General features: G+C 43.0%; 1 protein-coding gene across 2 annotated transcripts in view; it reads left to right on the forward strand.

The window, feature by feature from the left end:
* Positions 1 to 14,014, forward strand: part of LOC311222688 (serine/threonine-protein kinase STK11-like) — a 72,092-nt gene that overhangs the window by 48,845 nt on the left and 9,233 nt on the right. For both annotated transcript variants that reach the window (XM_084307293.1, XM_084307292.1), the window contains exon 10: positions 8,792 to 9,067. In XM_084307293.1, the coding sequence (XP_084163419.1) occupies positions 8,792 to 9,030 (239 nt within the window). In that variant the 3' untranslated portion in view covers positions 9,031 to 9,067. The remainder of the gene's footprint in view (positions 1 to 8,791; positions 9,068 to 14,014) is intronic.

Genomic DNA, 14,014 nt, shown 5'->3' on the forward strand with positions numbered 1-14,014 from the left:
AATGTAAATGTGCCTTTCTCTCCGTGCACTTTCGCGGCTCTGAAGTCTGACTCGGTGTGCCCGGCCATGCGCGCTGTTCTCGCACGGACCTTGCGAGTGCCTGCATGTGGGTGTGTTTGCGCTGTGGGGCGTATTCGTCGCATGGGTGCGCGTACCGCACCGTGATGGCCGTACCGTAAATTCGCGGGACGAATACACGTACCGTTACACCCCTAGTTGTCACGATACCAACATTTTTGTTTCAATACTATACCAATATTAACACTTTGACTGCCTAAAAACGCTTTACAGCGTCATTGCTGGCCATGCTAAAGTTGCCGGGGGACGCTGTACAGCGTCCTTATATCAATATTTCAAAAATCTGGAATCGGATTCATATTCCCCCTCCGCTGGCCTGATATCCACCAGCAGGACCCACTGAGCTCTCTGGCGGTTCAGGAGCGCCATCTGGTGGCCGATCGGCGCAACCGCTTAACAGGAAGCGCAGTAGAGGTTTTGCTGGTCGGCCCTATTACTTCCGGCCACTCGGTATAGGTTCCGGCACTCTAGCTCGTCACTCTACATAGCGATCGATTGCCAATAACTCGATAAACAACATGATTTGGACGTATATACCATTATACAAGCTGGAGATGGACCGGGTAATAATATATCCCATAATGATAAAATTTCTACTCGACGATGATCGCCCAACGGCGCGCGGAGACTGGGGTGAGTTTCAGCGTGTAACGTTACCATCTTCGATACTAACTGCTTTTATCAACATTTGACCCACATTAGATGATTGGTATAACGCTGCCCACGGAATTATAAACGCCCCCTCGCCCATCCGGTCAACATCAGATGACGTGTAGTAACTTCTAGAAGTACGTCTAGTTGGAATTTTTTATATCGCGCTGATTGCCATCAAACTGTATTTCATCATCAATATAATGCATTTGGGGCTATATATCACGTTCTGGAGAAAGCTGCAGAAAGAGATGAAAACATACTTATACATTAGACCATACTTTACTATGAATATGTGAATGAAAAAGTTTAACGTTGCTACACAATGAACAATACATATAGGACTTTGAATGGGCCCTAATAATGGCAATGTAGCAATAGAATTTAAAAAGTTATAGCCCTGCAAAGAAGGGGACTTTCTCCATAGACAAATAGCGCTGGCAATCTATGGTATATCATTAATTTAACCCAAGGCAACCAAAGTGTTAACACTATGGGTGCCGGCCAGAAATCCGGAAAATGACTGTGGATTGCCAGCGCTATTTGTCTATGGAGAAATTCCCCTTCTTTGCAGGGCTATAACTTTTTTAATTCTATTGCTACATTGCCATTATTAGGGCCCATTCAAAGTCCTATATGTATTGTTCATTGTGTAGCAACGTTAAACTTTTTCATTCACATATTCATAGTAAAGTATGGTCTAATGTATAAGTATGTTTTCATCTCTTTCTGCAGCTTTCTCCAGAACGTGATATATAGCCCCAAATGCATTATATTGATGATGAAATAGTTTGATGGCAATCGGGGCGATATAAAAAATTTCAATTGGACGTACTTCTAGAATGATCTACGTATGATCTGATGATGACCGGATGGGCGGGGGATCGTTTATAATTCCGTGGGCAGCGTTATATCATTCATCTAGTGTGGGTGATATGTTCATCATAACAGTTTATATGGAATACGATCAAAAATAATGCTGAATCTTACCGTATCCTCCTCGCGCCGTTGGGCGATGAGCGTGGAACAGTAATTTACCTATTATGGTATGTAGAAATATCGGGTCCATTTCCAGCTTGTATAATAGTATATATGTCCAAATCATGTTGTTTATCGAGTTATTGGCAATCGATCGCTATGTATTGTGTCGAGATCGAGTCCCGTGAGCCAAACAGAGTGCCCGGAAGTAATATGGTCGACCAGCACAACCTCCATAGCACTTCCTGTTTGGCGATTGCGCCGATCGGCCACCAGATGGCGCTCCTGAACCGCCAGAGAGCTCAGTGGGTCCTCCTGGTGGATCTCATGCCAGCGGAGGGGAAATATGAATCCGATCGCAGATTTTTGAAATATTGATATAAGGACGCTGTACAGCGTCCTCCGGCAACTTGAGCATGGCCGGGAATGACGCTTTAAAGCGTTTTCCGGCAGTCAAAGTGTTAATTTCGATACTTTTCCTCAAAATCAGGGAAACACTCTCAGATGTCATTATTGTTCTTTATTTTAAAACACAACAATGAACAATGACAAGAATAAATAAATTAAATTAAAAGCAATGGCATTCAAAATGCTGGAGAACTTTTTTTGCACTCAAAACAGTTGCTGTACAAGGTTTCTGAACCCAGCTTTCTCAACTGTATATATATTGGAACTTGGTCCATACAGATGAACTCTGCGACTGCCCTGTTGATCCTTTTATCATCTTTGGACTAATTTGTGTGCTTAATATGCTGCTAAAAAAAAGCGGAGGTTAGGTTGCTTCTGAGTGGGGGGAGTCACTCTGTGAGCCAAATGCAGCAGACTTCTGTAGTTAAAAAGAATTCAAGGGGTAGAAAAAGTATGGTTGTATTATTATACATTTGTCATAGCAGAGGGCCTAATTAGTTTGAGATACCATAAGTTACCAGGGCGGCTAGGTGGCGCAGTGGGCAAGGCGCTCGCCACCAACGCAGGAGATGCTGGGTTCGAGCCCAGCTCTCGGCGTTGCTACCAGCTTGGCTGGTCGTTCATACTAATACAATTGGCAGTATTAGGGGGTGGGAAGCTGGTGGGTGGGGATCGAACGTTGTGGACAGCGACTCCTACAGGTCGGTTGGTGCTCCTGTGCAGTAGAATCAGGAAGCGACGGGGGCGGCGTGTCCCTCCCACGCAGACCCTCGCCGCTGAGAGATCGCGCTGTGCAGGTGAAAAGATGCAATGGCTGCCTCCTCGTGTACCGGAGGGGACACGTGATGCATGGCTTCGTCCACATTGCAGCTGGCTTGTGGGAGGCATGGCCTAACAACGTTCGAGACAGGGGAGGGTAGAATTGGACAATACGAAATTGGGGAAGGGAGAAAAATAGAAAATGGGGAGAAAAAGTAAATAAAAAAAAAAGATACCATAAGTTACCTAGAAAACATTTTGATGAGTGAGACTGATTATAGCCTATCATAATCTAGAACTAGGTTATGTCATATTGTAGGCTGTTTAACAAAAATAAAATAGATTTCTGTTGTCTTTATACAGTATGTATGAACCATTAATGGGCAATTGTCAAATGTCTCTGTATAAATCACGTTTGTGACTAAGCCATAGAGATGCTGTGTTTACTAGCTTTCAGCACGGCAGTTTAGGCTGTGTTGCTTATTAGACTTTTCAATTTATTTTCTATTCTTGCGAATAGCATTGTGGACATTTTCTAATGCTCGTATAAGGAACTGTAGTCACGAGAGCTAGCATAGCTCGTCCAACGAATGTTGGCATCAATGACATGACTACAGTACTGATAGGAGCTACTGTAGCACGTAACGTTAGTTATCATAACCATCTGCAATCGCAGTGAGGATCTTTATTGATTAACGTTAGCTAGCTAGCACATTTAGCATAGAATAAACTCGGCTAACGTTAGCTTATATAGCTAGCGAACTATAATTCTAGTTAAAGCTAGCTAGCTAACGTTAATCAATAAAGATCCTCACTGCGATTGCCGATGGTTATGATAACTAACGTTACGTGCTACAGTAGCTCCTATCAGTACTGTAGTCATGTCATTGATGCCAACATTCGTTGGACGAGCTATGCTAGCTCTCGTGACTACAGTTTGTTGTTCTTCATTCCAGAAGGTTGCTTCCGGTAAACTAGCGCAACGTCACCACTGACAGCAGCGCTGTGCTCCAATAGGAAGGCATTCGCATGCATAAATGAATTATTTAAATTTTTTTAAGTACAGTTTTTTCCCCAAACGCAGTATAGTATCATTTCGAACACTCTAATACCGCGGTACTATACTAATACCGGTATACCGTGCAACCCTTGTTGTTACATCTGTACTTTGAGGGAGCTGAAAATAGCTACTCTAATTGCACTTTGGACCGCTAGTCCAGGCTGTCCGCCTCCACAGGACTGCTCTGGTTCCAGTGTGAAGTCGTATGATATGTGTGCTGTCATATATTAGTAGATATCTGTGAGAGGTAACTGTTCTGCACTGGGATCTCAGTGGTTAACGAATACTGTGTGGCACATCAGCCAGAATTTTATCTTTTTGTAATTGGAACATAATTACAAAATAAAATGCCAGATGTCAGAAAGGCTTATAAGCCACATTCGTAGCAACAGCTGCCATTTATTGTAGCTCAAAGTGAGTTGAAACTGAAAGTGAAAAACTTAAAATCTCACTTGAATTTCAGAGGTCTGCTACTTCACAGCCAGCTCCACGATCTTCACCAAGGCATCTTGTCCTTCAGCTTTTCCTTTTTTCATTTCCTTCCTCTTCTTCATCTATATAAGGTCACTTGATGACAAGCGGCCTATGAATAGGATGAAGTCGGCTATTAGGGTTGGGTACTGTTCACATTTGAACCTGTACCGGTACCCGACGGTACCTTTTTTCTGTACTTTAGTGTCTAAAAATTGGAAGAAAAAAAATTAGTCCAAACTTCAAATTATTTATTATTATTATTTATTTAGAACAATTTGTTAATAATATATATATAATATTGCAGTGAGCGTTGTCTGCATTTAGCTTTGTAAAGTGTAACCACACTTGCAACCGTTTTAGGCTTGCCATTGCCCCGACTGCTTTGTTGTTGTTGTTGAATCAAGTCAAATCCTAGGTAAGCATGTATTGTGAACGTGCGGCACACTTCATAGGTTTTGTTTCGCGGTAAACTAAACGTTGACGTCATCAGATATATATACGGTATATATTTTTTCTTTTTTCTATTACCGAGATGTGGCACCGGTGGATCTCACGTGAATCGGTACTCAATAGTACCGACGTGATTCGGTCGATACCCTTAAAAGTACCGGATTCGGTACCCATCCCTATCGGCTATAGCTATAGTCCTGATCACTAGTCTTTTTCCCTTCAGAATAGCCTCGGTTCCAGACAGCAAGGAATGGTCTCAAGTTGTCTACTAATCTGTTTTTGAGACCCAGTCTCACCATGAACGAGTGTCGTGGTGCTTTGATGAGAAGAGGTCAGTTACAACCTTCTGGCCTCATGTCCTTAGTAGTGGCGAGTCACCTGGCCTCTCTAATTCAGCCCTGACACTTGGTAAATGGACTGCTTTTATCCAAAGTGCTATACAACTTATGCCTCACATTCACCCATTCATTCACACACACCGACGGCGGAGGCAACCATGCAAGGTGCCAACCTGCTCATTGGGAGGAGTTAAGGGTTAAGTGTCTTGCTCAAGGACACTTCGACAAGCTGCCGGGAGGAGCCGGAATCGAACCGGGAAACTTCTGATTACCGGCCGACCACTCAACCTCCTGAGCCACTGTCAAATACCCTGATGAATTTGCATGTTGCCGAAATGTGTTTTGCATTTGTATGCATAAATCACATTATTTTTAGAACATTCATCGGCCTCCAAAGAGGGGCCTTTCTGTGTGGAGTTTTCATGTTCTCCCAGTGTTCGTGTGGGTTTCCTCCAGGTACTCTGGTTTCCTCCCACACCATAAAGACATGCATGGTAGGCAGGGACTACATATGAGAACTAGCTCATTAGCTAATTCTGGCACATTTACATTGATGTGGAAACTGAAGATGTTGATTAATGTGCACTGTCCCTGGGTAAAAAATAAATAAATAAACTTAAACTAGTTGCTGAATCTTTCTCCCTTGCTCGTTTTTCCAGTCCATGCACCTTGGTTGAATGACGAAGTTGCGACAGTCTTTTGTTTCTCTTGCTGCCACGAACACACTCCCCCACCTTAAATACCAGCACATGATGCCAGATAGTCCTGTTTTAACTATGTGAGGTATGTTTGATTAAACATTCCAGACACTGGAACGGTGGTAAAATCACATTCAAGATATATACAGTATATTAGGGCTGTCCCCGACTAAGGATTTGTATAGTCGACTTGTAGTCGCCAAAATTAGCCGATAGTCGACTATATATATATATATATAATTATAAAAAGTATAATTTATTTTGTGTTTTTTTGTCATTACATTTGGGCTGTGGGGGTGCTTAATGTCTGAAGGAGTCAACGGAAGGCTTCTTGTCCTCTGCGAAAGCATGCAATTGGTCCACTGATGGATACATCTTGATATTTGTCTTGTCTAGTGTGTTTATTAGATGGGTGAAATCCTCTTTCAGTGCCTCTGTGCCGGTTTTCTTAGGCAGTTAGCCTCTGTTATGCGTGCCATTAGTGTTAGCCACGCTTCTAGGCCTCTTTCTTTTGGAAAGATTATTTTTTTTTTTTTTTTGGCATTCGACTAAGGTTGGCAGTCGACTACGGCTCCTTTCAATAGATGATTACACTAATAGGGGTCAGCCCTACAGTATATATTTTCTTTTAAATCAACTGATCCTCATGACCAGCCTCCTTCAAAAGATATTTGATTTAGTGTTTTGTATCGATACCTGATTTTGGAAGATTTTGGATTGTACTTGAACAGAAGCAATGTTATATCTTGGAACAACCCTGCTTATTGGCTCACTGACACTGATGACATTAACTACTTAGGTATTCAAAATTGGGTATCGAATGACGGTGTCACCTGATAACCAAATTTTGGTACCACAGCAGTTTTCTATAATCGAAGTATTGAAGCGATTCGATCAATACCATAAAAGTATGGATATATAATCGTTGTATATATTTTATAATTTTGATACACAGGAAGAGGAGGGGCCTACTTTAGATATTCTGCCAATAGCTCATGTTCAGAGTCCATGTTTTGAATCAAATGGAAGTCATCCAATGGAGTTTTTGACCTAGTTAATGAAAGCATGGTAGGAGAAAAGAGGTCCTTAAAGTGTATCATTCCATTGTTTGGAGTGCAAATCGCTCTCTGCACCCAAGTTTGGTTCCAAACTGTCATTGCCATGCGGTTGTTGTTGAATTATTGGCTCTTTTCATCTCAAGGAATAGGCTTGCATTTGATTTTCAATACGCTGTGAAATGAATGACATAATTTCAAGTAACGGCTCAGCAATCCAAGTGTTAATCTTATCCTTTTTGTTAATCTTGTGTTAATCTTCTCCCTCTAACTTTAAAAGGTAGAGGCTATGTTTTTTTTTCTTGCTCTACTGGGCAAGTCTCAATATCAATCATATAATAACAATCCTAAACAGAAATCTGTTGAATTATTGACTCTTTTCATCTTGAGGAATAGGCTTGCAATTGATTTTCAATCCGCTATGAAATAAAAGTGCATTCTGGAAACTGCTTAGCTTACACAATGTTATTGTAAACTCTGCTTAGCTTACACAATGTTGTTGTAACTAAGACGTTTGCTGAAAAAGGCAATAGTTTTCATGCATAAATCACTTTTGATCAACTTCTAATACGAGTTTCACGCATAGAACTAATGTTAGGTTTGACGTTTGCTTTTCCTGGGTGATAAGATTACGGTGGCCTTGTAATAGGCAATAGTGATCTTTAAATACGTACCGAAAACAAAGACTGTTCTGACAGCACAATATTGTAACTACGAGATTTGCTGCAAAGAAAATACATATTTTTATTTTATTTTTTATCCACTTTTTCTCCCCATTTAAATTTTTTTCTCCCATCCCAATTTCGTATTTATCCAATTCTTCCCTCCCCTGTCTTGAACGTTGCTAGACTATGCCTCCCACAGGTCTGTCGAGGCTCACGCTGCCCCCGCTACTTCCTGCTTCCGTCGCACCGGCGTCACCAAACCGACCTGTAGTAGTCGCTGTCCACAACGTCAAATCCCCACCATCGGCTTTTCTCACCCTCTAACACTTGCCAATTGTGTTAGTATGAACGACCGGCCAGCCGGTAGCAACGCCGAGAGCTGGGCTCGAACCCAGCGTCTCCTGCGTTAGTGGCGAGCGCCTTGCCCACTGCGCCAATCAGCCGCAAAATAATGTTTTTCTGTATAGATCATTAGATTTATCAGCTTATAATACTTATTTCACGAACTTAAGACTGTTCTGATAGCACAAAATTGATGTAACTGGGGGGGGGGGGGGGGGGGGGGGGGTTATGCATAGGAATATCAATGAACAAAAAAAGAAACGGGTTTGTGTGAGTTGAAAATGCCGGTTGAAATATATGAGCACTCTGAATGTTCAGTGCGGCAAGACCCACCTCCTCGGCACAGGAAGTCTTTCATTCCGACAGCCATCAGACTATACAATGCATCACTGTGCCTCACTGCATCACTGAGCACAGAGTGACAGTTACCATATTCCTGGACTTTTGAAACGGCACTGTGCAATATTACACCTACTGTAGACTTCAGTATATTTTTACTGTATTTATTTACTGTATATTTTATTCTATTCTTATTCTTATGCAATTTGTTTTGTTCTTATTCGTGACTTGTTCTGTCTAAATGTTTAATGTGAGCGATTTGCATTCTATTCTATTCTATAGTTCCTGTACTTTTGGAAAGTACCAGGGAACCTAATTTAGACCATGCTCCCTTTTTGAGTTCCTCAAAAGGTTCCTAGTTCCTGGGGAAAGTTCTTACGGTTGAAATGGGGCTTATAAATAAAACTCTTGTATCTTGTATGTCTAACTAGCGAGTCAACTGATGCTCTCTCCCTCAGTGCTGATCCCGCTCTGTGTGTGATTCCCCCCCCCCCAGGTCGACTGCAGGAAGGCGGTCTGGAGCAAAATGGTCACCAGGGTCGTATGGGTGCCGGCCTGGCTCTCAGGGGCCTGTGTGTCAATGGGACAGACATGGAGAGCGAGATGGAGCACCTCCCCGCCTGCAGGACCGGGCAGAGGTCCGAGCGGCTCTCCAGCTCCTCTTCCAACCCGTCCCGTAGAGGAGTGTCGACCTACAGCCGCATCCGCAGGCTCTCTGCCTGCAAGCAGCAGTGACCCCCACCCTTCAGCTCAGAACACACACACTGGACAGGTGAGGAGCTTCCCAAACACATTGAGATGCATACATTATTACACACTTGTTCACATGCACACACACACACACACACACACACACACACACTGGACAGGTGAGGAGCTTCCCAAACACATTGAGATGCATACATTATTACACACTTGTTCACATGCACACACACACACACACACACACACACACACACTGGACAGGTGAGGAGCTTCCCAAACACATTGAGATTCATACATTATTACACACTTGTTCACATGCACACACACACACACACACACACTGGACAGGTGAGGAGCTTCCCAAACACATTGAGATGCATACATTATTACACACTTGTTCACATGAGCACACACACACTGGACAGGTGAGGAGCTTCCTAAACACATTTGGATGCATACGTTACACACGCGCACATGCAAGCACACGCATACACATACATACATGCACACACACACACACACACACACACACACACACTGGACAGGTGAGGAGCTTCCCAAACACATTGAGATTCATACATTATTACACACTTGTTCACATGCACACACACACACACACACACTGGACAGGTGAGGAGCTTCCCAAACACATTGAGATGCATACATTATTACACACTTGTTCACATGAGCACACACACACTGGACAGGTGAGGAGCTTCCTAAACACATTTGGATGCATACGTTACACACGCGCACATGCAAGCACACGCATACACATACATACATGCACACACACACACACTGGACAGGTGAGAAGCCTCCTAAACACACTGCCCAAAACATAACAGGACTTGCATTTCATTGCCTTCCATTTCAACACAAACATCCACTAGTCACTCATGCACAACAGTAACAAACAGCCAAATCAAGCTGTTCTTGTTAGCTTGCCAAGGACAACTACCTATATTCTATTTATTTTTTAGGCTCTCTGTATTTTCCACCCATCCCAATTTAGTCGTTATGCCAATTCCCTTCCTGGACGTTGCGCACATTTCCCCACTGTCGTCCTGGGGAGTGTAGAACTACCTCATGCCTCCTCCGATACATGTGGAGTCGCCAGCCGCTTCTTTTCACCTGACAGCGAGGAGTTTCACTGGGAGAACGTAACGTGTGCGGAGGTTCGCGCTATTTCCCCCAGATCCCCTCCCTGCTGAACAGGGGCCTTGACCGACCAGTAGGAGTCGCAGTTTACAACGACCAGGACACATACCCCACGACTTCCCATCCGCTAACACTGCCAATTGTGTTAGTAGGGATGACTGACCAAGCCAGATGTACGTAAGCAGACCTTTTTACAGCCTCAAGTGTCATGTGAAACAAATTTGTAGCGGTTGCATACTGTCTGGTTCAGACAATTTGTAGTAAATAAATCAATAATCATACTGCAGTCCTGCATGGGACCTTTTAATATTAGCAAAATAAGCTGCGACAAGCCCCAACGATGAAGCACACAGCTCGCCCAGAAGCCTCTGTCTGAGTGTAATTATGGAGCCCAACAGTGAAGCGTTCAGCTGGATCCCCAGGGAGGCGGGAGCGGATGGGGGGGGGGGGGGTGATTGGCAGTGGAGAACTGGATGACGCAGCTCTGAAGAGGAGGAAACATGGGTGAGAGAAGGGTGGTAGAGGAATCCTGATGCCGGCACAGAGAGGAGGAGGAGGAGGAGGAGGGAGAGAGGGAGAGATACGGAGTGTGGGCGGACTGCGTGGGAGGAAGATGCTGCATAATCAGCTTTCCAGGGTTTTCTTTCATTCTCTCTCTTCTCCCCCTCCTGTCTTTTCTCTCACTTTCCTTTTTTCTACCAGGTCCTCCCCTCCCCAGTGACACTCGTTCATGTTGCTTCCTTCCATTTCTCGTCGTTCAATACATCATCAATACATCACGAATCTCTGCTCCCCTCATCCCTCCTTTCTCTTTTTCTCCCTCACTGCCCTGTCCGTCACGTTTTTGGGTCTCCCCCTTCCCCCACACCCCTCTCTCTCTCTCTTTCCCTCCCTTTCTTTCTCTGTATGACTCATTCACCGGCACAAGCTCAGACTATTTTTACCGCGCTCCCCGTGCACCCTCAATGTTCTAAAGCAGAATGAAGGATCATAGTGGAGTCTGGCGGTCCTGCTGACTCACATATGGCGCTTTTCCACTACATAGTACCGGCTCGGCTCAGGTCAGCTGAACTCTACCCACTCACTTTTGGTACCAGGTACTTACGTTTTTCCACTGCAGATAGTACCCCCATCAATGGGGTGGTGGGGGGTTTGCAAGGATGACCCTTGCTGATTGGTCTTAACAAACACAGCGCAAGTGGCTGTGTGCATCTGTGTACCGCTTCATTCATGAAAACAAGGAAGTACTTAGGACCAGTTTAGGACGAGGCGAGGCCATTTCTCTTGGTTTTGATAATGTTAAAAGTTAAGTTACAGGCCTGGTACCAGCCTGGAGCTCCACAGCCGGCTCGCCATCTGCAGCAAGGGTTTTGGCGTCTGGTCTATTTAAAAGAAAAAATGGAAAAACAGACATGTTATTAAGGTTTGAAGAATATGTTAATTGTAAGTTCATTGTATCAGTGAAGGTACAGATGAAGTGTAGGATGTGCTTTGTCAATTATTTATATATATATATATATTATATTAGTGCTGTCAATTGATTAAAATATTTAATCTGATTAATTGCATGATTGTCCATAGTTAACTCGCGATTAATAAAAAAAAAAAAGCAAAGAAATAGTGGCGTTAACAGAATTGTGCGTTTACGCGTTAATGACATGTTAACTTTGACAGCCTTAATATATATATTATATATATATTATATATATGCAGTCCATTTGCACTGAGGAGACGGGGAAAGCAGAGAAAGACAGAGATACTACGGAGAGAGTCACTTGGTCCGAGACGGGTACAAATGGAGAGGGAATGGTTTAAAATCATATATTTAAAATGTCCCAAGAGTTACCAAGCTCTTGATTTTTAACCCATGATAAAAAAAAAGTTGCTGCTGGTGTGAACAGCTTTGTTGTCGGCTTCCTGAGAAAAAAAGAAAAAAAAAAAAAAAAAGCGACCGAGCTAAGAGAGAGCAGTGCTGGGGTGGTCGAGTGAGGAGAGGAGGCTGCGTTAGAGAGAACAAAGCATGATTTGAGAGAAATAAGTGTTGACGGGATCAAGAAACACGGTCCTTTATTAACATAAAGATACTCACAAACGCAGCCCTTTATTAAAATAAAGATACTCACAAACAGCTCTTTATTAACAAAGATACTGACAAACACAGCCCTTTATTATACTCACAAACACGTCCTTTATTTACATAAAGATACTCACAAACACTGCCCTTTATTAACATAAATATTAGGGCTGCAACTAACGATTATTTTGGTAGTCAACTAATCTGTCTTATTTTTTCGATTAGTCGACTAATCTAACGATTATTTTTGTCACACCCTCCATCTCTGTTTCCTGTGGGCGCGGCTCCTTTTCCGGGCTCCAGTGCATGTTTTACCTCACATGCTCAAGTCTGCACACCTGTGAATGTCACCCTGTTGTCCAGTCCCTCTGCCTTAACAGTTAACTTAACATAACATGATCCCATAGCAAATTAAAATAATGACTCATGAAACATTTTAATTTGGATCATAACACTTTCAGTGCCACGGACGACATATCTCGTTTTATTAGGCCCCCCACTGAGTGCCCACGACGACAAATATAGTTTTATTTGTTTATTAGCGATCTGATTTCATATTTCATCAACCGAGTCTCCCGTTGGTACAGCAGCTCCTCCAGGAGCTCAGAATGGAAAAAAGCGCCCCCTATCGTCTATCCCTGTGTAACTGCAGGTCTGTCGCTTAGACTGACCTGAGATCTGTAGAGGCGGAGCCAGTTGGTTCCTTGTGCTGGCGAGCAGTCTGATCAACATGGAAGTCATCGCGGGACGGGAATCAGCCTGGAATATATATTCACAGTAGCCAATACTCAATCAATAAGCCTGATCGATATTTGGAATGGCGATCAGGAATTGGAATGATCTTTTTGGAGAACATCTGATCTGAGGTAAGGAATCTATTTTACCAGTCTTGGGATAATCAGAGTTGTATTCGCTGAGATCTCAGCATTTGCCCTATGTGTGTGCGCGATCGCTGATGAGGAAATAAGAGAATCGATTTTTCAGCTTGCGTCTCTAGCGTGCATACGTACACATATACTATCGATAATCTAGCGTTTATTTGAAAACTTCATAAATAGGCTGAAAAATTACAACGTTTTTGTGTATTCTAGTAGTAAATGTCTTTTATCATGGAATCTTTATATTTTCCTTGAAAACGAGGGCTTTTCAAAATGCTATAAAACGAAAATGAACCGATAAAAAAACAATCCGCTTCGACAATGTTGACTGGAAAACGAGTCATTGATAAGCGACGGGCAGATTAGACACATAGCCATAATTTAAGATGTAGATTAGGTGTTTTTAACGCTAACATTGAAGTGGATGGTGGGCATTCAACGGGTAAATCAAGGTTAAGCAAGGGCTCTGAAAGTGTTAAGCAACTTGCTTAAATCAAAATGTATTTGAATAACATAAATACAATCAATCATAACAAAATAAATAAATTAAATAATACAAATTAAAGTGCAAGTGTTTAAATGTAAACCAAGAAAGAAAATAAGTAGCAGCAACTGCCCCCAGCACCGCGGCTGATGGGGATGTAACTTGGTCCAGGAGGGTGACTTGGAACAGCTGTAGGGGGAGAGGAGAGGAGGATGACAGACCAGACAGACTTCTAGGTCTTTTGTTTGCTGTGTGTGAGAGGAGTGTGTGTGTATGTGTGAAACTTTATTTTAGATGATGTACTGCATAATGCCATTAACGTTAAACCATGGGAAAGCTAGTTGGAACTTGGCTGGCTAGGCTACAGACGGCTCACGTTAGCACAGTGTCGTGTTTTTGCAGACTGACTAGCTAAGT

Source organism: Notolepis coatsorum, assembly GCF_963971535.1.
Source record: "Notolepis coatsorum genome assembly, chromosome: 2".
NCBI classification, from domain to species: Eukaryota; Metazoa; Chordata; class Actinopteri; order Aulopiformes; family Paralepididae; genus Notolepis; species Notolepis coatsorum.